This window comes from Tachyglossus aculeatus, chromosome 22 (assembly GCF_015852505.1).
Source record: "Tachyglossus aculeatus isolate mTacAcu1 chromosome 22, mTacAcu1.pri, whole genome shotgun sequence".
In the NCBI taxonomy this organism is placed as follows: domain Eukaryota; kingdom Metazoa; phylum Chordata; class Mammalia; order Monotremata; family Tachyglossidae; genus Tachyglossus; species Tachyglossus aculeatus.
Window position 1 is genome coordinate 33,302,757 of NC_052087.1, and position 25,539 is coordinate 33,328,295.

The following is a 25,539-nucleotide window of genomic DNA, read 5'->3' on the forward strand; positions in this document are numbered from 1 at the left end:
CCACGTGAGACAGGGACTGGAGTGCTTGTATCCACTCCAGTGCTTAGTACAGTACCCAGCACATAGTAAGCACTTAAGAAATACCACAGTTATTCTTAATAAAACAAAAAAAAATAGCCTGGGAGAAACTCAGGAAACACTAATGGCCAGGAGTCATTTTACAAGGGGGTTATAAAACCCATCTTAGAAGTGGCTTTTATAATAATAATAACAATAATGGCATTTATTAAGCACTTACTATGTGCAAAGCACTGTTCTAAGTGCTGGGGGGATACAAGGTGATACAAGGTGATCAGGTTGTCCCACGAGGGGCTCACAGGCTTCATCCCCATTTTACAGATGAGGGATCTGAGGCCCGGAGAAGTGAAGTGACTTGCCCAAAGTCACACAGCTGACAACTGGCGGAGCTGGGATATGAACCCATGACCTCTGACTCCAAAGCCCAGGCTCTTTCCACTGAGCCATGCTGCTTCTCCTGCTTTTCTGTTTTGGGAGTGGAAGGTGAGTGTGACATGAGCTCTTTGCATGTGGGAGGCTTTGAACAAACCTTCAAACTGGGCAGGGAACGTGTCTACCAACTCAGTTGTATTGTGCTCTCCCAAGGGCTTAGCACAGCACTCAGCATACAGTAAGCACTTAATAAATACCGTTGACCGATTGATCGATTGGGAGAGACGTTCACAAATCCGTCAGAGATTGAGTTTACTAAAGAACCTTCTCCTCAGGGCTGCCTTCACTTCTCTGTTCCTCAGGCTGTAGATCAAGGGGTTCAACAGGGGGATGACAATGGTGTAGAACACCGAAATGACCTTGTTTCGATCCACGGAACCGTCGGAGCTCGGCTGAACGTACATGAAGATCACGGTGCCGTAGAAGAGGGAAATGGCGGTGAGGTGGGAGGTGCAGGTGGAAAGCGCCTTGCACCGAGCCTCCGGGGAGCGTGTCTTGTAGACGGACGCTAGGACCCAGGCGTAGGAGACCAGGATGATGGAGACGGTGCTGAAGATGACCAGCGAGGAGAAGAAAGAGAGAAGCACCTCGGCCTCAGAGGTGTCAGCACAGGCCAGGTGGAGCACGGTGGGGAGGTCGCAGAAGTAGTGGTCGATGACGTTTGGACCGCAGTAAGGCAGTCTAAAGACGTTCCCAGTCTGGGCGGCCGCATTGGCTACGCTGGCGGCCACGATGGCCCCCACCAGCTGGCCACACCAGCGTCTGGACATGATGGCGTGGTAGAGGAGAGGGTGGCAGATGGCCACGAATCGGTCGTAGCCCATGACGGTCAGGAGGAGGCACTCCCCCGTCGCGTGCAGGGTCATCAAGGCCATCTGGGTGATGCAGGCCCCAAAGGAGATGGACCCATCTGTGGTGAGGAAGCTGATGAGCAGCTTGGGGGTGTCCACGGTGGAGTAGGAGAAATCGAGGAAGGAGAGGACCCCGAGGAAGAAGTACATGGGGGTGTGGAGCTGCGGGTCGGCATAGACAAGGGCTGCTATGCCTAAATTGCCCACCAAAGTCACGGTGTAGATCATCAGGAAGACCCCAAATAGAGTCCCCTTCAGGTCTTCCTGGTCAGTGAGGCCCAACAGGATGAACCAGGCCACTGAAGTTTGGTTCTCTCCAGTGGACATTGGAGAGAATCGCCCCTGCAGAGATGAAGGGGGAAATGTGTCACATGAGTTCACCTAATCAAGAAGCAGCGAGCTCTAGTGCCCCTCCTGATCTCCTCACAGTCACGTCCGCAATGCATCGCGAGAAGCAGCGTGGCTCAGTGGAAAGAGCCCGGGCTTGGGAGTCAGAGGTCGTGGGTTCTAATCCCGGCTCCGCCACTTGTCAGCTGGGTGACTTTGGGCAAGTCACTTCACTTCTCTGGGCCTCAGTTCCCTCATCTGTAAAACGGGGATTAAGACTGAGCCCCACGTGGGACAACCTGATCACCTTGTCTCTTCCCCAGCGCTTAGAACAGTGCTTTGCACATAGTAAGCGCTTAACAAATGGCATTATTATTATTACCACCTCTTTTGAATTGAACCCTCCCAAGCACTTTTTACCAAGAAAACTTTATGGATCCACTACCAGAAGGAGTGCAGATGGAGGTGAAGCATGCTGGGAGAGATGTGTCCATGGCGTCGCTATGGGTCGGACACGACTCGACAACATAAGACAACAACAAAACACGTAGAACAGTGCTCTGCACTCAATAAGGGCTCAATAAATATGACTGATTGGTTGATTGACTGCCCTTTTCTGCTCTGTTCTGCCTCAGGGCTTCCAAATGCCCTCCTTTCCTCTCTCCTAACTCCTGCTGGGCCCTCCTGCCTGCTCTCCTCACTCAGAACATGATCTTACCTTGACCTTGACTTTGCTCTGTATGTCACTTCAAATTCCACACCTGTTCCTTTCGCCTGGAATGGTACCCAGTGGCTCAGTGGAAAGAGCCTGGGCTTTGGAGTCAGAGTCATGGGTTCAAACCCCGGCTCTGCCAGTTGTCAGCTGTGTGACTTTGGGCAAGTCACTTCACTTCTCTGTGCCTCAGTTACCTCATCTGTAAAATGGGGATTAAGACTGTGAGCCCCCCGAGGGACATCCTGATCACCCTGTAAGCTCCCCAGCACTTAGAGCAGTGCTTTGCACATAGTAAGCGCTTAATAAATGCCATTATTATTATTATTTTATTTTACTTGTACATATCTATTCTATTTATTTTATTTTGTTAGTATGTTTGGTTTTGTTCTCTGTCTCCCCCTTTTAGACTGTGAGCGCACTTTTGGGTAGGGACTGTCTCTATATGTTGCCAACTTGTATTTCCCAAGCGCGTAGTACAGTGCTCTGCACACAATAAGGGCTCCATAAATATGATTGATTGAGTGATTGATTATTGGTATTACACAGAGAAGCAGCATGGTCCAGTGGAAAGAGGATGGGCCTGAGAGTCAGATAACCTGAATTCTAACCCTGGCTCTACCACATGCCTGCTGTGTGACCTTGGCCAAGTCACTTAACTTCTCTGAGCCTCAGTTCCCTCATCTGCAAAATGGGGATTCAATACCTGTTCTCCCTCCAACTTAGGCTGTGAGCCCTATGTGGCATAGGGACTTTGTCCAACCATATTGCCTTGTATGTAACCCAGGGTTTATACCACTATAATTCATTCACTCATTCAATCGTATTTATTGAGCGCTTACTGTGTGCAGAGCACTGTACTAAGCACTTGGGAAGTACAAGTTGGCAACATATAGAGACGGTCCCTACCCAACAGTGGGCTCACAGTCTAGAAGGGGGAGATCATTATTATTCACACCTCAGCCTGTCAACCTGGCTCCCCAGATCACAGAGCTCCCTTCTCTGGAAATGGTTGCCCTGGAGCTTTCCTACATTAGCCAAAGGGTCAGATGAAGGCGAGAGAATTTGAGGACCCTCCACCCTTTCAGGCCAAACAGCCCAAATCTCCCTGATATAAATAATAATACAAATAATGGTACTTGTTAAGTGCTTACTATGTGCCAGGCACCATTCTACACTCTGGGGTAGTTACCAGTTAGTCAGTTTGGTCCCAGTCACTGTCCCACGGTCTTAATCGCAGTCTGAATCCTCATTTTACAGTCGAGGTAACAGGCCCAGAGAAGTGCGGTGCCTTTCCCAAGGCCACACAACAGACAAATATTGGAGCCGGGATTAGAACCCAGGTTCTTCTTACTCCCGGGACTCTCCACTAAGCAATGCTGCTTCTCACAAAGACCAGCACAGAGACAAGTTTAAGGATCTTGGCTCTCTCTTTCTTCCTTTCCCACTTCCTTCTCCTTGTACTTTGCTAACCTACGGACACTGTGTCTGAGAGCTTTTATGATCCTTCCTTGTTTAAACCTTGACTTGGCTCACTCGGGAGCAGAGGCTGACGAGAAGACATAGGCAACGCTAACTGCTAAATCAGAAACACATTGAGTGATAATAACTGTGGTATTTGTTAAGTACCTACTATGTGCCGGGCACTATACTAAGCACTGGGGGTGGATAAAAACAAATTGGATTGGACACAGTCTCTGTCCCATGTGGGGTTCATGGTCTCAATCCGCACTTTACAGATGAGGCGACTGAGGCCCAGAGGAGTGAAATGACTTGCCCAAGGCCACTCAGCAGACAAGTGGTGGAACTGGAATTAAAACCCACTCCTAGGCCCATAGTCTATCCACTATACTTCCCCTGGAAATGTAAGTAAAGCCCCCTTTCCACCGTCATACCGACCTTGTGAGGCTGCAGGGATACTTTGGCACAGACTCTCCAGATCGATCTAAACAGGGTCAGAGTTCGAGATAACTGGTGAAAACTCAGTCTGGAGAGACCCTTGGGGAACCGAGAGGATTCGATGGAAGAAGCGGCGCCTGCAGAGATCCTGAGGACCAGCTGGGAAAGCTCTGATGCTCAATTCCTCTGTCGATGCCCTGAGTTTTCTTCAGCGCCTTCCACCCTCCAGGGGATCCAGCAGCCCAAGTGATGATGACTTTCCCCGGCTCTCCGATGCCCTAGCCCAGCCCTCAGGACCCTCCAGGGAGCACAGCAGCCCAAATAATGATGACTTCACCTGCCCTGGTCCCCCAACCCCGTGACTCTTGGGTCCTCGTTGCCCTCGTGAGTATGATGAGACAATCCGGGGCTGGTTCACGGCAGCCTCAGGGCTCATGAGGTGGTCCCAGCCTTCCCTAGGACCTGGAGACATTTATTCCAAGGGCTTTCATTCATTCATTCAATCGTATTTATTGAGCACTTCCTGTGTGCAGAGCACTGTACTAAGCGCTTGGGAAGTACAAGTTGGCAGCATATAGAGACGGACCCTACCCAACAGCGGGCTCACAGTCTAGAAGGGGGAGACCGACAACAAAACAAAACATATAAACCAAATAGAATAAATAGAATAAATATGTACAAGTAAAATAAATGGAGTAATAAATATGTACAGACATATATACATATATACAGGTGCTGTGGGGAGGGGAAGGAGGTAAGGCGGGGTGGATGGGAAGGGGGAGGAGGGGGAGAGGAAGGAGGGGGCTCAGTGTGGGAAGGCCTCCTGGAGGAGGTGAGCTCTCAGTAGGGCTTTGAAGGGAGGAAGAGAGCTAGCTTGGGCATATGAATGTGGGAAGCTACCAAACTCCCTAGAGTCTCAGTGTGGGGGTGGGGAATGGAAAAGTTTGGAGGCAAAAACAGAGAGAGGATGCAGTAGGAACACCAGGGAATGTGTCGGTTTATTATTGTATTGTTCTCTCCCAAGAGTTTAGTACAGTGTTCTGCATAAACTAAGTGCTCAACAAATAGGATTGAATGAACGAACCACAAAGAGGCGACTACTAGAAGCAGCGTGGCTCAGTGGAAAGAGTCCGGGTTTGGGAGTCAGAGATCACGGGTTCTAATCCCGGCTTCCCCGTGTCTGTTGTGTGACCTTGGGCAAGCCACTTAACTTCTCTGAGTCTCAGTTACCTCATCTGGAAAATGGGGATTAAGACTGTGAGCCCCACCTGGGACAATGTGATCACCTTGTATCCCCCCAGCTCTTAGGACAGTGCTTTGCACATAGTAAGCGCTTAACAAATGCCATCATTATCATTATTATTATTACCTCTCACACTGTTTCATTGACAATGTAGGTGTAAGACCCCTCCATCCGTAGACTGTCAGCTCCTTGTGGGTAGGGATTGCGCCTATCGATTCTATTGTATTGTCACCTTCCCACAGTGAGCACTCAATGAGTATTGATTGATGCCATATCCTGTTGTACGTTTACGTTCCCCACTTCTAAGTGAAGCCACAACGTGTAGTGTTTGAGGGCTTGCATTTGGGCTTAGAAGCTGAATGATGTCTTCAAGGAGATTTTAGGAGTTGTCTAAACTTCCCTTACCTCTCTTTCAGCCTTTCTGATGAGCTACAATACTGTAGTTCACAGAAGTACCTTTCTCCAAGCCTATTGGTTAGTTATGACATTTATTAAGCACTTACTATGTGCCACGGACTGTGCTAAGCAGTGGGATGGAGTCAAACATGACTCGTTGGCAATATAGCCTCTTTGCCTCACTAGATAGGTCCTAGGATTCATAGCAGCATGGATCAGTGGAATGAGTACGGGCTTTGGAGTCAAAGGTCATGGTTTCAAATCCCGGCTCCGCCAATTATCAGCTGTATGACTTTGGGCAAGTCACTTAACTTCTCTGTGCCTCCGTTCTCTCATCTGTAAAATGGGGATTAAGACTGTGAGCCCCACGTGGGGCAACCTGATCACTTTGTATCCCCCCAGTTCTTAGAACAGTGTTAGTAAGTGCTTAACAAATAACATCATTATTATTATTATAGCATCATCTGCCACCCACTTCTTCCTCCATTCTCCTTCTCCTCCCTCTTACTCCTCCCTCCTCTTTCTCCTCTTCCCTCCTTCTCCTCCTTCTCCTCCTCTTTTTCTTCCTTTCTCCTCCATCTTCCTCCATCAACCAATATCCTCATACTCACTGTTGGCAAAGCACAGTCCTAGGCACCTTTCAAACATATTTCTCAGGGGAAGAAATATGTAACTCTAACTCTGCCTTTGAGGATCTTACAGTCTGATGAGGAAGACAAGCTGACATAAAAGGACAAACTTAAGTTTGAAGAGGGTAGAGGAGCTATAAATGATAAATCCCATCCCTTCTCTGTCCAGCTCGGTCTTGGCCCCTCTGCCACGTTTTATATTACTTGTTGCTTCGATCTTTTCTAAACACAACTCTGTTCCATAAGCGTGGGTGCTGCATGGGTCACAGCAGTGAGCAGGAAAGGCGAGGAGGCCTTGAAGATAAATTCAAGAGAAACCTGGGGAATCTGGTCATTTTCCATTGGAGTGTTCTCCAAACTCCAACAGCTATTTGGGATCTGGCAAAGAATTCTGGGATTCCCACGTCCCGAAGGTGGCCTTCACCTCCTGCTTCCTCAAGTTTCCTGCCCATAAAGAACTTACAGTCTGGAGATGAGCTTACAGTATAGAGGATCAAGTACACGAGGCCAGACTGGCCCATCAGGGTAGATCGGTTCAATGGTCAATTGATCCATGGCATTTATTGAGCCCTTACTGTGTGCAGAACACTGTACTAAATGCTTAGGAAAGTGCAGTACAGCAAGGTTGGTAGACAAGGTTGGTAGACATGATCCATGCCCATGAGGAGGGTACAGTCTACAAAGGGAGATGGACAAGAAAATAAATTAGGGATAAGGGGAATAGAAAAGTAAAAGGGGATGGGCAGAAGTGCTGTGGAGCTGGGGTGAGTATCAGAGTGCTTGAGGGGTACACGGCCAAGTGCAGAGTTGTCGCAGAGGGGAGAACAGATAAGGGGAAATAGAAGGCTCAGTCTAGGAAGGTGTCTTGGAGGAGATAATAATAATAATAATAATAATGGTGGTATTTGTTATGCACTTACTATGTGCCAGGCACTGTTCTAAGCGCTGGGATGGATAAAAGGTAATCAGGGTATCCCACGTGGGGCTCACATTCATAATCCCCATTTTACAGATGAGGTAACTGAGGCACAAAGAAGTGAAGTGACTTGCCCAAAGTCACACAGCTGATAATTGGTGGAGCCGGGATTAGGACTCATGACCTCTGACTCCCAAGCCAGTGCTCTTTCCACAAGGCTGCAAAATGCCCTGGGCAAAGCTCTTATTTATTCCCTTACAGGTGATCCCTTGCCACTGATCGATTCAGAAGATCTCATCTCTGAGAGAGCCAGACAGACGTCAGTGGCTGGCCATTCCAGGACCATCACCCCTCACTGCTCCCATAATAATAATAATAATAATGGTGGCATTTATTAAGCGCTTACTATGTGCAGAGCACTGTTTTAAGTGTTGGGGAGGTTACAAGGTGATCAGGTTGTCCCACGGGGGGCTCACAGTCCCCATTTTACAGATGAGTCATCCTGTGGGGGATCCTGCCTGGGACAACGGGGAACTGATGACTCCTGATTGATTCCACTCTGAGCCAGAGCTGAATGACCCTCTCCTAGAGGGCTGGGACACATTTTCTCACTGCTGCCATGATCCTTTGAGGGATCTGGCCTTGGGGCTTTGGGAAGCTGATGACTCCTGACTGATTCTGCTCCCAGCTCCCAGACAGAGCCAAACGAACCTCTCCTAGAGGGCTGGAATGTATTTCCTCAGTAAGGCTACAGTGAAGGACATTCGATGGTAAATTGTCCCATTTAATTGCTGTTTTGAAGGCTCATAAAATCGAGAAATAGAGCATGGTCACAGTGCTGGTGGTGGTGATGGGCTGCGGGGAGGGGAGGACAGGGAACACTTGGAGGAAGTCGAATTGCCTGTTGTTTTTGAAATCTTTCCCCTGCTTTCCCAGTTATTGCGGGAATGGGGATTTCTCTATTGACTAATAGCTACCCTTTCTTTCAGTTTAATCACCATGAGAGGTACCGACTGGCTTAGACTCCATTTTGTTTCTTAATATTTTAAACAGGTGGACCTGGGTTCCAATCCCAGCTCCGCCTCTTCCTGTGGTATGACTTTGGCAAGTCGTTTAATTGCTCTGTGCCTCAGTTTCCTCTTCAGCACAATGGGGATTAAATACCTGATCTTACTCCATCTTAGACTGTTAACAGTGCCTAGGACAGGGATTGTGTCCAGTCTATGTTATATCTACCCTGGTACTTAGTACAATGCTTGACACTTAGTAAACCCGTAAAAATATAATTATTATCACTACTACTGCTAGTAAGAATAATTTTAAAAGTCCACTCGGAACTCTTCTAAGTAACGACATGAGGTCACTCTTCTACTAAGATACATTTTTTTCCTTAGGACATTATCAGATCAATTTAGAATCAAACAGCAACCATATAATGCTTCATCTTGTTGCTCTTTCTAACTTCAGGCATGTCCCAAATTAGTCATGAAATGCCCGTCAGATGTTGGGGCAGTTTAGATTGGGTTCAGGTTAGGTTTTGATAAGGTTCCTCTAGACTGGAAATTCATTATTGATGGGGAACTTGTCTCCTACCTCTGTTTTATTGCACTTGTTGTGGACAAGGAACCCTAACCCTAACCAATACCATTTTTATTATTTTATTTACTCGATGTACAGTAAGCACTCAATAGATACCATGGATTGATCGATAAATCAAGTTGTTTTACCCCCAGTTAAGAAGTCTGGGGTCTTGTTAATTGGAAGCTCTGGGCTCGATTAGAGAACCCAAATCTGAACAATTACGTTAACAGGAGATCCCTCTTCTCCCAGTGCTCTCTCTTGAAGTTTTCTAAGATTGGTTAGGAGTGTGGAATCTAGAGACTTATTAATTAGGTATCCTGTGGGAGATCCCAAATTAGAATCACTCTTCCTGAGGATTATGAAATCAACATAAATGTGCTTTGCACGGTGACGCAGTCAGCCTACGTGGAGATAAAAACTCGATCTCAACCCAGGTAAATCTGTTCATTTGAAGGTTGGAGAGGGTATATATCCCAGAGGTTCGAACAGTGCTTGATGCGTTGTAAGTGCTTAACAAATCCTGTAAAAAAAGAAGCCAGTGATCCAAACAGGAAACATCCCCTAGTACCTTTTCCTTGTTGAGGACAGAGAACGTATCCACTAACTTTGTGGTGTTGTACATAGTAAACGCTCAATAAACACCATTGTTTGATTGACTGAATGCAAGAGGTGGAAGAGACAGAGTCAAAAATTAGATAGACTATTCAAGAAAACTCAAGGTCCTAAATTTGATTTCATCCACACAGGTGAGTGGTATTTTTTATCATATTCTGCTCTGGGGCTCCTCTCCTGTTTCCAACATCAACCCTTGTCCTAGATGGCCCTGCCAGCTCCTCAGCTTTGAAGATTCCAGTCTTGGAACTCAGCCACTCCGGGGAGTCCAGCAGTGACAGCTCCTCATTTGCACCTCTGGACTGTCCTTCACTTCCCCCACCCTGCAAGGCAGCTCAGGCCTCTGCTTTGGCTGGCCAGCTGGGAGGGGTGGGTGTGAGTCACTGCACTGTAGGACGTTCTAGAAGAAGGATGCCAGAGACCCTGTATCCATGGAAGTGTGGGCTGATCAAGGAGTTTGATTTTGGGAGAAATCAGGACCAGCCCCATCCTTTTATGTTCAGAGAAGATTAACAGCCCAATTTGGAGTGCCCATATTATCTCATCTTCTCCTCCTGGAGAGTCACGGTGAGATTAGTTCCTGTTCTTCTCTATTGCTGTGTCTAATCTTCTTGGTTCAGCAGGGGCAGGTGATTGATGGGACAGGGTCTCCCTTCTCTACTCTCTCATCTTTTATGCTTTGTGGTAAGCTTTTACTACGTGTCAGGCACTGTACTAAGTGCTGGAGTGGATACAAGCTAATCAGGTTGGAACCAGTCCCTGTCTCAAATGGGGCTTACAGTCTTAATCCACATTTTACAGAAGAGGAAACTGTAAGTGAAGTGACGACCACGGTCACTCAACAGACAGGTGGACAAGGAGGGATTAGAACTCAGGTCCTTCTGACTTCCAAGTCCGGATTCTATCCACTAGACTAACAGCTCGTGCTCTAAGGAAGCACCTTCCAATACTGAGATAAAATCATTTGCAGAATTTCACCTGGTTCTCATATCTATCCAAAGGCTTAGTATCAGTGTGTGGTACAAGGTAAGCACTTGACAAATTCCACAGTTATTATTATTTTCCACCTGGGTTTCAATGCTGGTCTGTTTTTAAAGTATATGGTTGCATCCCTGTGAGCCTGTTGTTGGGTAGGGATTGTCTCTATTTGTTGCCTAATTGTACTTTCCATGACCTTAGTAAAGTACTCTGCATACAGTAAGCACTCAATAAATAGGATTGAATGAATGAATCACTGTAGCATCCAGATGCACTATTATTGATAATCTATCTGTTTCCTTTTTCTTTTCCTGTCTCCTTTTGCTTGTTGCTGTCTTATGCTGTCGAGTCGTGTCCGACCCATAGCGATGCCATGGACACATCTCTTCCAGAGCGCCCCACTTCCATCTGCATTCATTCTGGCAGTGTATCCACAGAGTTTTCTTGGTAAAAAGATGAAAGAGGTTTACCATCGCCTCCTTCCACACAGTAAACGAGTCTCTGCCCTCAACTCTCCCATCCTCCTGTCTCTCCCCACTTGAGTCTATACTTCACGCTGCTGCCTGGATCATCTTTGTGCAGAAACACTCTGGGCATGTTACTCCCTTCCCCCAAAATCTCCAGTGGCTACCAGTCAACCTATGCATCAAGCAAAAACCCCTCACTCTTGGCTTCAAGGTTCTCCATCACCTTGCCCCTTCCTACCTCACCTCCCTTCTCTCCTTCCCCAGCCCAGCCTGCACCCTCCTCTCCTCTGCCACTGTTAACCTCCTCACTGTGCCTCTTTCTCACCTGTCCTGCTGTTGCCCCGGGGCCCACATCCTCCCCCTGGCCTGGAATGCCTCCCACATTTGCCAAGCTAGCTCTCTTCCTCCTTTCAAAGCCCTACTGAGAGCTTGCCTCCTCCAGGAGATCTTCCTAGACTGAGCCCCATTTTTCCTCTCCTCTTCCCCTTCCCCCCCACCCTACCTCCTTCCCCTCCCCACAGCACCTGTATATATGTTTGTACAGATTTATTACTCTATTTATTCTACTTCTACATATTTACTCTTCTATTAATTTTGTTAATGATGTGCATCTAGCTTTACTTCTATTTATTCTGATGACTTGACACCTGTCCACATGTTTTGTTTCGCTGTCTGTCTCCCCCTTCGAGACTGTAAGCCCGTAGTTGGGTAGGGACCGTCTCCATATGTTGCCAACTTGTACTTCCCAAGCGCCTAGTACAGTGCTCTACACACAGTAAGCGCTCAATAAATATGATTGAATGAATGAACTCTCTCCCATGCCGCTGCTGCCTAGCTCAGGTGAGTTTTGACTTGTAGCAGATTGCCTTCCACTCACTAGCCACTGCCCAAACTAGGAATTAAATGGGTATGGCTCTGCTTGACTCTCCCTCCCATAGTCGTGACTGGTAGAGTAGTGGAAACTCTCCGGGTGCAACCCTGAGAGGGGTTCCTTTCACTAGCTATGTCTTAATTCTTCTAGGTAAAATAGGAATCCAGAGGGGAATGTCCATATTATAAATGGGAACACTGAGACTCGGGGGGATAAAGTTATCAGTCTATAGTCATAAATTGAGTCTATAGAAAGGAGATATTAGGGTTTGATGGATCTTTTTTTAATGTAGTTCTTAACTTTACCTCTCTTTGTCATTCTGGGACTGGAGCAATGGGCTTTGCTGATGTCTGTCTTTCCCTCTAGAATTTAAACTTGTTGTGGGCATCCTTCATTCATCCATTCAATCGTATTTATTGGGTGCTTCCTGTGTGCAGAGCACTGTGCTAAGCGCTTGGGAAGTACAAGTTGGCAACATATAGAGACGGTCCCTACTCAACAACGGGCTCACAGTCTAGAAGGGGGTAGACATCGAATGTGTCTACCAAGTTTGTTATATTGTACTTGCCCAAGAGCTTAGTTCAGTGTCCTGCACACAGTCAGCACTCAGTAAATGCCAATTATTGATTCCTTGAAGAAAGCCAAGTTTAGAAGGAATCATGGTTCTATGGCGAGGATCTAGATGTAAATTTCTTGAGGTCAGGGACCGTGTCTTCTAACTCTTTTGTACTTGAGAAGCAGAGTGGATAGACCCCAGGCCTGGGAATCAGAAGGACCTGGGTCCTCCAATGGTCTGCTGCTGTGTGACCTTGGTCAAGTCACTTCACTTCTCTGGGTTTGTATTCCCTCATCTATAAAATAAGGCTAAAGACTGTGAAGCCCATCTGGGACAAACTGATGACCTTGTATCTACCCCAGCGCTTGATCATGGCAAATAGTAAGCACTTAACAAATACCATTATTATTATTAGTAGCAGTAGTAGTAGAGTGCCTGCCCCATAGTAAGTGCTTAACAAATGCCATTAAAAATCTCTGATGCTTAGTACAGAGCACTGTATTCAGGTACTTAATAAATATGCACCACTAATAATAATAACAATAATGGTATTTGTTAAGTGCTTACTTTGTTCCAGGCACTGTACTAAGCACTTGGATGGATACAGGCAAATCCAGTTAGACACAGTCGCGGTCCCATGTGGGGCTCACAGTCTCGATCCCCATTTTACAGATGAGGTAACTGAGGCACAGAGAAGAGAAGTGACTTACCCAGGGCCACACAGCAGACAAGCAGTAGAACTGGGATTAGAGCCCATGACCTTCTAAGTCCCAGGCCTGGGCTCTATCCATTAGGCCACATTGCTTCCCATGCTGCTTCACTACTACTTTGACTCCTCACTGGGATCTTACTGGCAATGGAGAGAAGGGAGATGTAACAGGAGTTTCCGCAGTCAGCTGTTATCTTTCTTCTGGCGGATGATGATTTTAGTTGTATCACTGAAATTTGGGGATATTTTTCACAACGCTTTCTAGTGAGAAAAATATGTTGGCGTGAAGTCACCAACTTGTTTTAGATTTCTGCTGGAACTCTGCACTGAGTGGCACCATTTCCTAAAAAGAATATAGATGATAGCTCTTTCTACTCCTCCTCCTCCTTCTCCTCCTCCTCCTCCTCCTCCTCCATATTATTATTGTATTTGTAGAATGCTTATTCTATGCCAAACACTGTTCTAAGCATTGGAATAGATACAAGATTAAAAAAAATTGTATTTGTTAAACTCTTACTATGTGTCCAGCACTGTTCTAAGCGCTGGGGTAGAGGCAAGTTAATCAGGTTGGACACAGTCCCTGTCTCGGCTAGGGTTCATACTTTTAAATCAAAGGGAGGAGGATTAAATCCCCATTATACAGATGAAGGAACTGAGAAATAGAAAAGTGAAGTGACTTGCCCACGATCCTACAACAGACAAGTGGCAAAGTCAGGATAAGAACTAAGGTCCTCTGACTCTCAAAGGTGAGGTAGCTGTGACTTGTTCCTCCGCAGAGAGACCATCCTCCTCTTCCACTTGGTCAAAACTTTTCTTTTTCTTTTTCATCTCAGTCGATAACCCCAGCCCGATGGCCGAGAATGGGACTGAAGGGACCGAGTTTCTCCTAACGGGTTTCCCCGGGCGGCCGGAACTGCAGAGGGTCCTTTTCTGGGTATTCCTGGTATTTTACCTCCTCACCCTGGGTGGCAACCTGGGTATATTCGGGCTCATCCAGGTGGACACCCATCTCCAGACACCCATGTACTTCTTTCTCTGCCACCTCTCCATCCTCGACGCCTGCTACTCTTCGGTCACCGTCCCTCAGATGCTGGTGGCCCTGAGTTCCGGCGGCGCGTCCGTCACATCTGGGCAATGTGCGGCCCAGTTCTTCCTCTTCACGCTGTTTGGCACCACTGAGTGCTTCCTCCTCGCGGTCATGGCCTATGACCGCTATGTGGCCGTGTGCCAGCCCCTTCTCTATTTTGCCATCATGACCCCCCGGGCCCGCTGGGGGCTGGTGTCCGGGGCTTATGCGGGGGGACAGCTCACCAGCACGATCCGCACGGGCTGCACCTTCTCTCTCTCGTTCTGTAAGTCTCGCCACGTGGACTTCTTCTTCTGTGACCTCCCTCCCTTGCTCAAGCTGTCATGCACTGACACCAAGGCCCAAGAGCTGGCCATCTACCTTGTAGCTTTCTCCGTCGGCACGACCACCATCGTGGTGATCTTGGTCTCCTACCTGTTAATCATCAAGGCCATCCTGTGCATCCGTTCGGCTGGCGGGAGGGCCAAGACCTTCTCTACCTGTGGCTCTCACATGACTGCAGTGGCTCTGTTCTTTGGGACTATCACCTTCATGTACCTGAAAGGCAATATGGGCCAGGCCCTGGAGGTGGACAAGGTGGTATCTGTGTTCTACACCGTCGTCATCCCCATGCTTAACCCCATGATCTACAGTCTGAGGAACAAAGAGGTGAAGGAGGCCCTCAGGAAAATTCTCCACAGGACCAGATCATGAAAGGCCATAAAAGGTCAACTCCTACTCTCTCCTAGACCCTCTCCAATCTGGCTTCCGTACTGCACACTTCACTGAAACTGCCCTCTCAAAGGTCACCAATGACCACTTTCTTGCCAAATCCAATGGCTCCTACTCTATCCTGATGCTCCTCGACCTCTCAGCTCCCTTGGATGCTGTCGACCATCCCCTTCTCCTCAAAACGTTATCCAACCTAGCCTTCATGGACTCCATCCTCTCCTAGTTCTCCTCTTATCTCTCTGGCCGTACATGCTCAGTCTCCTTCGGGGGCTCCTCCTCCCCCTCCCATCCCCTTGCTGTAGGGGTTCCTCAAGGGTTAGTTCTTGGTCCCCTTCTGTTCTCTATCTATAGTCACTCCCTTGGTGAACTCATTTGCCCCCATGGCTTAACTATCATGTCTACACAGATGACACCCAAATCTACATCTCCTTCCCTGTTCTCCTTCCGTCCAGTCTCATATCTCCTCTTGCCTTCAGGAAATCTCCACTTGGATGTCTGCCCACTACCTAAAGCTCAACATGTCCAAGACTGAGCTCCTTATTTTCCCTCCCAAACCCTGTCCTCTCCCTGACTTTCCCATCAGTGGGGACGGCACTACCATCCTTCCCGTACCACAGTCCCACGGTCTTGGTGTTATCCTTGACTCCGCTCTCTCATTCACCCCACACATCCAATCCTTCACCAAAACCTGCCAGTCTCACCTTCACAACATTGCCAAGATCCACCCTTTCCACTCCATCCAAACCGCTACCTCGTTGGTTCAATCTCTCGTCCTATCCCGACTGGATTACTACATCGGCCTCCTTTCTGATCTCCCATCCTCTTCTCTCACCCCGCTTCAGTCTCTTCTTCACTCTGCTGCTCGGATTTTCTTTCTTCAGAAAGGGTTAGGGCATGTCACTCCCCCACCTCAAAAATCTCCAGTGGTTGCCTATCAACCTTTGCATGAGCAAAAACTCCTCACTATCGGCTTCAAAGCTCTCTTTCCCCCTCCTACCTCACCTCCCATCTCTCCTTCTACAGCCCAGCCCACACACTCTGCTCCTCTGTCTAACCTCCTCACTTGGCCTTGTTCTCACCTGTCCCGCCGTCGATCCCTGGCCCACGTCCTACCTCTGTCCTGGGATGCCCTCCCTCCACACATCAGCCAAACTAGCTCTCGTCCTCTCTTCCAAGCCCTACTGAGAGCTCACCCCCTCCAGGAGGCCTTCCCAGTCTGAACCCCTCCTTTTCCTTTGCTCCTCCTCCCCTCCCCAAAGCCCCCACACCCTCCCTGTGCCCTTCCCCCTTCCCCTCCCCACAACACTTGTGTATGTTTGTACATATTTATTACTCTGTTTACTTTATGAATGATGTGTATATAGCTACAGTTCTGTTTATCTGTTCTGATGGTTTTGACCCCTTTCTACTTGTTTTGTTTTGTTTTGTTGTCTGTCTCCCCCTTCTAGATTGTAAGGCCATTGTTGGGTAGTAACTATATGTTGCCGATTTGTACTTTGCAAGTGCTTGGTACAGTGCTCTGCACACAGTAAGTGCTCAATAAATATAATTGAATGAATGAATTAATGAATGAATACAGACCCAGCTTGTGACTCTTCTGAACCATCCAAAATCCACCCTACCATTTTTGCTCAAATGTCCCTTGTGCCAATGAAAAAGAGCAAGAAAAAGAGCAGACCCTATTCAGAATTGCACACTGATTGTCTTAGCTCCTCCAGGAGGTCAAATTTGAATCTGTGGGATACAGCAGTATGTCTTCTGGGATTTGATAACTTTTAGGTTGAAACGAGGAAGAAGATAACAGACACAATCCCCGATCCTAGGAATAGAGAAGCAGCGTCGCTTAGTGGATAGAGCATAGACATGGGAGTCAGAAGCCCCTTAATCTAATCCCAGCTCCGCCATGTCTGCTGTGTGACCTTGGGCAAGTCACTTAACTTCTCTGGGCCTCAATTACCACATCTGAAACATGGGGATTAAGCATGTGAGCCCCATGTGGGGCGGGGATTCTTTCCAACCTGATTGATTTGTATCTACCCCAGCTCTTCGGTGTGCTAAACAAGAACCATAATAATAATTATTATTGTGATGATGGTATTGAGAGAGAGAATCTGGAACTTGACAGCACAGAAGACTCAGTGGGAGAACTAGAATCTCAGCCAGCTAATCACTTTGTTACTGCTCCCCAGTCCCTGGATCACAGAACAACTTTAGGGAGCCCAGAGATGAGATACAAATCACGATCAGTCAAGAAGCAGCGAGGCCTAGTGGATAGAGCCCGGGACTGGGAGTCAAACGAGCTGAGTTCTAATCCCGGCTCCTCCACGTGTCTGCTGTGTGATCTTGGGCAGGTCACTCCGCTTCTCTGTGCCTCAGTGACCTCATCTTTATTAAAGGGATTATGACTGTGAGCCTCAAGTGGGACAGGGACTCTGTCCAATCTGATTAGTTTATATCCACCCCAGCACTTAATAGAGTGCCTGGCACATAGTAAGTGCTGAACAGATACCATAAAAAATGCTATTTATTGAGCGCTTGCTAGGTGCAAAGCACTGAACTAAGCACCTGGAATAGGGCATGCAACAGTTAGTTGACATGTTCCCTGCCCACAATGAGGTTACAGTCTAGAGGGATGGGTAATTATAATAACAAAAATTCTGGTATTTTTTAACGGTATGTGTAATCAAACACAAAACGATGTGAATTATTATGATGATTCACATAATAATGAGAAGCAATGTGGCTTAGTGGAAAGAGCATGGGCTTGGGAGTCAGATTGGGTCAAATGTTCTAATTCCAGCTCTGCAACTTGTCAGCTGTGTGACTTTGGACAAGTCACTCAACTTCTCCGTGCCTCAGTTCCCTCATCTGTAAAATGGGGATTAAGACTGTGAGCCCCACATGGGACAGCCTGTTGACATTATATCTACCTCAGCGTTTAGAACAATGCGTGACACATAGTAAGCACTTAACAAATATTATTATTATTTGTATTATTATTAATAGTAGTAGTAAAGAGTCTGTCACATCGTAAGTGCTTAATAAATACCATTAAAAATCACTTGTGCTTAGCACAGAGCATGTTTGTATTCAGGTTCTTAGTAAATACCCTCCGCTAAGAATAATAGCAATAATGATATTTGTTAAGCACTTACTTTGTGCCAGGCACTGTACTAAGCACTTGGATAGATACAAACAAATCCAGTTAGACACAGTCCTGGTCCCATGTGGGGCTCGCAGTCTCAATCCCCATTTTACAGATGAGGTAACTGAGGCACAGAGAAGTGAAGGAACTTATCCAAGGCCACACAGCAGACAAGCGGTAGAGCTGGGATTAGAACCCATGCCCTTCTGAGTCCCAGGCCCGGGCTCTATCCAGTAGTCCACATTGTTTCCCATGCTGCTTCACTACTACTTTGACTCCTGGTAGGGATCTTACTGGCAATGAAGAGGAGTGAGATGTTACAGGCATTTCCTCAGTCAGCTTTTATCTTTCTTCTGGCAGATGATGATTTTAGTTGTATCACGGAAATTCTGGGATATTTTCACAATGTTTTCTAGTGAGAAAAATATGTTGGCATGAAGTCACCCACTTGTTTTAGATTTCTGCTGGACCTCTGCTCTGAGTGACACCATTTCCTAAAAAGAATATAGATGATAGTTCTTTTTTGATAATAATAATAAGAATGATAATCACTATTACTATTCTATTTGTAAAATGCTTATTTTATGCAAAGCACTGTTCTAAGCATTGGGGTAGACACAAGATTTTTTAAAATTGTATTTGTTAAACACTTACTGCATGTCCAACACTGTTTTAAGTGCTGGGGTATATACAAGTTAATCAGGTTGGACCCAATCTCTGAACCACATAGGGCTCACCTTTTTAGTCAAAGGGAGGAGGATTAAATCCCCATTATACAAGTGAGGGAACTGAGAAATAGAAAAGTGAAGTGACTTGCCCACAATCATACAACAGCCAAGCGGTGAAGTCAGGATGAGAACTCAGGTTGTCTGACTCTAAAAGGTCAGGTAAGTGTGACTTGTTCCACTGCAGAGAAAACATCTCCTCATGCACTAGGTCAGCCCTCTTCTTTTTCTTTTTCATCTCAGTCGATTACCCCAGCTTGATGGTCAAGAACAGCAATGGAGGGACCAAGTTTCTCCTAACGGGTTTTCCCGGTCGGCTGGAACTGCAGAGTGTCCTCTTCTGGGTATTCCTGGTCTTTTACCTCCTCACCCTCTGGGGAAACCTGGGCATAGTCAGGCTCATCCAGGTGGACGCCCAACTCCAGACACCCATGTACTTCTTCCTCAGTCACCTATCCCTCCTGGACGCCTGCTACTCTTCGGTTATCATCCCTCAGATGCTGGTGTCTCTATGGTCTGGCGGTGTGTCCATCACATCCAGGCGATGTGTGGTCCAGTTCTTCCTCTTCACGCTGTGCTCCTACATCGAGTGCTTCCTCCTCACGGTCATGACCTATGACTGCTACTTGGCTGTACGGCCCTCCTCTACGTCGCCATCGTGACCCTCCGGGCCCGCTGGGGGCTGGTGTCCTGGGTTTACGCGGGAGCACTTGTCCTCACTGTGATCTGCATGGGCTGCACCTTCTCTCTCTCCTTCTGTAAGTCTCACCGCTTGGACTTCTTCTTCTGTGACCTCCTGCCCTTACTGAAGCTGTCATGCACCGAGACCAAGGCCCGGGAGCTGGTCATCTACTTCATATCTCTCTCCATCATCATGACCAGCATAATGGTGATCCTGGTATCCTACCTGTACCTCATCAAGGCCATCCTGTGCATCTGTTCGGCCGGCGGGAGGGCCAAGACCTTCTCTACCTGTGGCTCTCACATGACTGCAGTGGCTTTGTTCTTTGGGACTCTCACCTTCGTGTACCTGAAAGGCAATATGGGCCAGGCCCTGGAGGTGGACAAGGTGGTATCTGTGTTCTACACCGTGGTCATCCCCATGCTCAACCCCATGATCTACAGTCTGAGGAACAAAGAGGTGAAGAAGGCCCTGAGGAAAATTCTCCACAGGAGCAAGTTCACGCAAGGGCCATAAAAGGTCAAGTCCATAGATTGAAAATGTTCTTCTGTCTCCGGCAGCAAATGTGTCCCATTAGTCACCTCCACTGGACTGACGGAAAGTCTTCCTCACATGGATCCCTGAGCCAAACCATCCCGGTACCAAGTCCTGCTATCACAGCCCTCACACGTCACCTCTCTGGGGTTGGCTTGCCTGAACTCTAACGACCTGTATTCATCTTTCAAATGTATTTCATTTTTCTTCCCTGAATGATGATTACTAAAGAATCCAGGGCTCGGCCTGTGGCTGGAAGCAGGTCTAAATTGGCGGGGCTGGGTGGTATGAAGTGGCCTAGGAGGAGAGAGGGACTTTCTGCCAAACCCTACCAGGGTAGGAGGCACTACTGAGTAAGACTAGTTATGATCCTTGTTAAAGGCTTACTGTGTGCCACGCCCTGGACTAAGCACTGGGGTAGGTATCAGACAAGCAGATTGCACAGAGTCCCTGTCCCACACCAGGCTGCTGGTCTAAATAGTCAGGAATAGGATTGAATCCCCATTTTGCAGACGAGGTAACTGAGAAGGGAAGTGACTTGTCCAAGGTCACACAGTGTGCCATTGGAGGAGGCAGGATTAGAACCCAGGTTCTCTGACTCCCAGGCCGCAGGCTCTTTCCACTGGGCCATCTTGCTTCTAAGCACTCACTAGGGCAAAGAACAGGAAAGAGTGAGCACCACGGGGCTCTCGGATCTGATTTGCAGAGCAATATTCCATGAACCAGATGTCAGTCCTTCTCCCAACCTGACTGTCCCATCAGTCAGTCACTCATATTTATTGAGTGCTAATTTGTGCACAACACTGTACTAAGCGCTTGGGTGAGTACAATAAAAATATAACAGACACATTCCCTGCCCACAGTGAGCTATCATTTTGGAGGTAATCAATCAATCAATCAATCGTATTTATTGAGCTTACTTTGTGCAGAGCACTGTACTAAGCACTTGGGAAGTACAAGTTGGCAGCATATAGGGACAGTCCCTACCCAACAGTGGGCTCACAGTCTAAAAGGGGGAGACAGAGAACAAAACCAAACATACTAACAAAATAAAATAAATAGAATAGATATGTACAAGTAAAATAAATAAATAAATAGAGTAATAAATATGTACAAACATATATTCATATATACAGGTGCTGTGGGGAAGGGAAGGCGGTAAGATGGGGGGGATGGAGAGGGGGACCTTTGGTCACCTTTGGGATCTAAAAAGGTGAGGGATAACTTCACAGATGAGACACTGTTGATAGTAATAATAATAATAATAATAATAATAGTAATAATGATTGTGGTATTTGTGAAGTGCTTACTATGTGCTAGGCACTGAACTAAGTGCTGGGATGGCTACAAACAAATCAGGTTGGACACAGTCCCTGTCCCTCATGGGGCTCACGGTCTCAATCCCCATTTTAGAAATGAGGGAACTGAGGCACAGAGAAGTGAAGTGACTTGCCCAAGGTCACACAGCAGACAAGTGGCAGAGTCGGGATTACAACCCATGACCTTTGTACTCCCAGGCCCATGATCTGTCCACTAGGCCATACTGCTTCTCTGATAACTCCACCATCCTCCCTGTCTCACAGCCTTGACTCAGCTCACTCCTTCAATCCTCATATTCAGTCCTCAACTCCTGTCAGTTCTACCTCAGTAATAATAACAATAATAATAATAATAATGGTGGTATTTGTTAACCACCTGTGTGAAGCATTGTTGTAAGTGCTGGAGTAGATATAGGATAATCAAGTTGGACAGACCCTATCTCACCTGGGACTCATAGTCTAAGTAGGAGAGAAAACAGGTAATGAATCCCTTTTTACAGCTGAGGACTGGGAGGCATCAAGAAGTAAAGTGACTTGCCCAGGGTTACCCAGCAGGCAAGTGTCAGGGCAGAATTAGAACTCAGGTCCTCTGATGTCCAAGCCTGTTTTCTTTTCACTCATCCAGGCTGCTCCCGGTTGCTTCACCACATTTCCAGAATCTGCCCCTTCCTCTCCATTCAAACTGCTGCCATGCTGGCCCGAGCATTTATCATATCCCATCTTAGCTACTGCATCAGCCTCCTTGCCGACGTTGCTGACCTCCCTGCCTCCTGTCTCTCCCTTCTCCATTCACTCTGCTGTCGGGATCATGTTTCTGAAACACTGTTGAGTCTACAGTTTCCCGCTCTTCAAAAACTTCCCTTGGTTGCTAATCCCTCTCCACAGAAAATAGAAACTCCTGATCATTGGCTTTAATGCCCTCAATCAGCTCTCTCCATGCTACTCAACATTGTTACTTTTGCACTGAAACCCAGCCTCCATATTTTACTCCTCTAACTCCAACTTACTCACTATTCCTCGATCTCACCCCACTCACCACCATCATCATCATCATTAAAGGTATTTACTGAGCACCTACTGTGTGCAGCTCAGTGTTCGAAGTGCTTGGGAGAGTTCAGTTCAACAGACTTCGCAAACACATCCCCTGCCCAAAGTGAGCTTCAAGTCTAGAGAGGGAGACAGACATTAATATGAATAAGTAATTCAGAACATATAATTAATAGATCTCAACCTCTTTCTCCCGCCTTCCCTCTTGACTGGAACTTCTTCCTCCTTCACATCTGGAAAACCATCCCTCTCCCCATTTTCCAAGCTCGACTAGAATTACATCTCTTCCAGGAAGCCTTCCCAGACTAATCCGCATCTCGTCCAGGAAGCGTTCCCTGACAAATCCCTCACCTCCTTACTCTTTTTAAGTACTTTTACTCTTACTCTTGGGCAAGTCACTTCACTTCTCTGTGCCTCAGTTACCTCATCTGTAAAATGGGGATTAAGACTGTGAGCCCCCCGAGGGACATCTTGATCACCCTGTAAGCTCCCCAGCACTTAGAACAGTGCTTTGCACATAGTAAGCGCTTAATAAATGCCATTATTATTATTATTTTATTTTACTTGTACATATCTATTCTATTTATTTTATTTTGTTAGTATGTTTGGTTTTGTTCTCTGTCTCCCCCTTTTAGACTGTGAGCCCACTGTTGGGTAGGGACTGTCTCTATATGTTGCCAACTTGTACTTCCCAAGCGCTTAGTACAGTGCTCTGCACACAGTAAGCGCTCCATAAATACGATTGATTGAGTGATTGATTATTGGTATTACACAGAGAAGCAGCATGGTCCAGTGGAAAGAGGATGGGCCTGAGAGTCAGATAACCTGAATTCTAACCCTGGCTCTACCACATGCCTGCTGTGTGACCTTGGCCAAGTCACTTAACTTCTCTGAGCCTCAGTTCCCTCATCTGCAAAATGGGGATTCAATACCTGTTCTCCCTCCCACTTAGGCTGTGAGCCCTATGTGGCATAGGGACTTTGTCCAACCATATTGCCTTGTATGTAACCCAGGGCTTATATCACTATAATTCATTCATTCATTCATTCATTCAATCGTATTTATTGAGCGTTTACTGTGTGCAGAGCACTGTACTAAGCACTTGGGAAAGTACAAGTTGGCAACATACAGAGACAGTCCTTACCCAACAGTGGGCTCACAGTCTAGAAGGGGGAGATCATTATTATTCACACCTCTGACTGTCAACCTGGCTCCCCAGATCACAGAGCTCCCTTCTGTGGAAATGGTTGCCCTGGAGCTTTCCTACATTAGCCAAAGGGTCAGATGAAGGCGAGAGAATTTGAGGACCCTCCACCCTTTCAGGCCAAACAGCCCAAATCTCCCTGACATAAATAATAATACAAATAATGGTACTTGTTAAGTGCTTACTATGTGCCAGGCACCATTCTACACTCTGGGGTAGTTACCAGTTAATCAGCTTGGTCCCAGTCACCGTCCCACGGTCTTAATCACAGTCTGAATCCTCATTTTACAGTCGAGGTAACTGAGGCTCAGAGAAGTGAGGTGCCTTTCCCAAGGCCACACAACAGACAAATGGCAGAGCCGGGATTAGAACCCAGGTTCTTCTTACACCCTGGAATCTCCACTAAGCAATGCTGCTTCTCACAAAGACGAGCACAGACAGAGACAAGTTTAAGGATCTTGGCTCTCTCTTTCTTCCTTTCCCACTTCCTTCTCCTTGCACTTTGCTAACCTACGGACGCTGTGTCTGAGAGCTTTTATGATCCTTCCTTGTTTAAACCTTGACTTGGCTCACTCGGGAGCAGAGGCTGACGAGAAGACATAGGCAACGCTAACTGCTAAATCAAAAACACATTGAGTGATAATAACTGTGGCATTTGTTAAGTACCTACTATGTGCTGGGCACTATACTAAGCGCTGGGGGTGGATACAAGCAAATTGGGTTGGACACAGTCCCTGTCCCATGTGGGGCTCACAGTCTCAATCCACACTTTACAGATGAGGCGACTGAGGCCCAGAGGAGTGAAATGACTTGCCCAAGGCCACTCAGCAGACAAGTGGTGGAACTGGAATTAGAACCCACTCCTAGACCCATCCTCTAACCACTATACTTCCCCTGGAAAGGTAAGTAAAGCCCCCTTTCCACCGTCATACCGACCTTGCGAGGCTGCAGGGATGCGTTGGCACAGACTCTCCAGATCGATCTAAACAGGGTCAGAGTTCGAGATAACTGGAGAAAACTCAGTCTGGAGAGACCTTTGGGGAACCGAGAGGGATCGACGGAAGAAGCGGTGCCTGCAGAGATCCTGAGGACCAGCTGGGAAAGCTCTGATGCTCAATTCCTCTGTCGACGCCCTGAGTTTTCTTCAGCGCCTTCCACCCTCCAGGGGATCCTGCAGCCCAAGTGATGATGACTTTCCCCGGCTCTCCGATGCCCTAGCCCAGCCCTCAGGACCCTCCAGGGAGCACAGCAGCCCAAATAATGATGACTTCACCTGCCCTGGTCCCCCAACCCCCTGACTCTTGGGTCCTCGTTGCCCTCGTGAGTATGATGAGACAATCCGGGGCTGGTTCACGGCAGCCTCAGGGCTCATGAGGTGGTCCCAGCCTTCCCTAGGACCTGGAGACATTTATTCCAAGGGCTTTCATTCATTCATTCAATCGTATTTATTGAGCACTTCCTGTGTGCAGAGCACTGTACTAAGCCCTTGGGAAGTACAAGTTGGCAACATATAGAGACGGTCCCTACCCAACAGTGGGCTCACAGTCTAGAAGGGGGAGACAGACAACAAAACAAAACATATAAACCAAATAGAATAAATAGAATAAATATGTACAAGTAAAATAAATGGAGTAATAAATATGTACAGACATATATACATATGTACAGGTGCTGTGGGGAGGGGAAGGAGGTAAGGCGGGGGGGATGGGAAGGGGAAGGAGGGGGAGAGGAAGGAGGGGGCTCAGTCTGGGAAGGCCTCCTGGAGGAGGTGAGCTCTCAGTAGGGCTTTGAAGGGAGGAAGAGAGCTAGCTTGGGCATATGAATGTGGGAAGCTACCAAACTCCCAAGAGTCCCAGTGTGGGGGTGGGAAATGGAAAAGTTTGGAGGC

The 25,539-nt window shown here is 47.3% G+C and overlaps 2 protein-coding genes, 1 non-coding gene and 1 pseudogene across 3 annotated transcripts; 2 read left to right on the forward strand and 2 right to left on the reverse strand.

Moving 5' to 3' along the window:
• Window positions 1–689: 689 nt before the first annotated feature.
• Window positions 690–5,653, reverse strand: LOC119944069 (olfactory receptor 476-like). Its single transcript, XM_038765294.1, has 4 exons — window positions 5,616–5,653; window positions 4,240–4,285; window positions 1,063–1,643; window positions 690–981 (listed from the first exon to the last, which is right to left on the reverse strand). Exons 1-4 carry the CDS (start codon window positions 5,651–5,653, stop codon window positions 690–692), a joined length of 957 nt encoding a protein of 318 aa, XP_038621222.1.
• A 6,258-nt stretch (window positions 5,654–11,911) lies between these two features.
• On the reverse strand, window positions 11,912–12,049 carry LOC119944386. The gene has a single exon (XR_005455870.1). It is a non-coding gene; the product is annotated as a small nucleolar RNA SNORA7 (small nucleolar RNA).
• A 1,998-nt stretch (window positions 12,050–14,047) lies between these two features.
• Window positions 14,048–14,977, forward strand: LOC119944070 (olfactory receptor 9I1-like). The gene has a single exon (XM_038765295.1). The coding sequence runs from the start codon at window positions 14,048–14,050 to the stop codon at window positions 14,975–14,977; it is 930 nt and encodes a 309-aa protein (XP_038621223.1).
• A 4,148-nt stretch (window positions 14,978–19,125) lies between these two features.
• On the forward strand, window positions 19,126–20,063 carry LOC119944071 (annotated as a pseudogene).
• The last annotated feature ends 5,476 nt before the right edge of the window (window positions 20,064–25,539 follow it).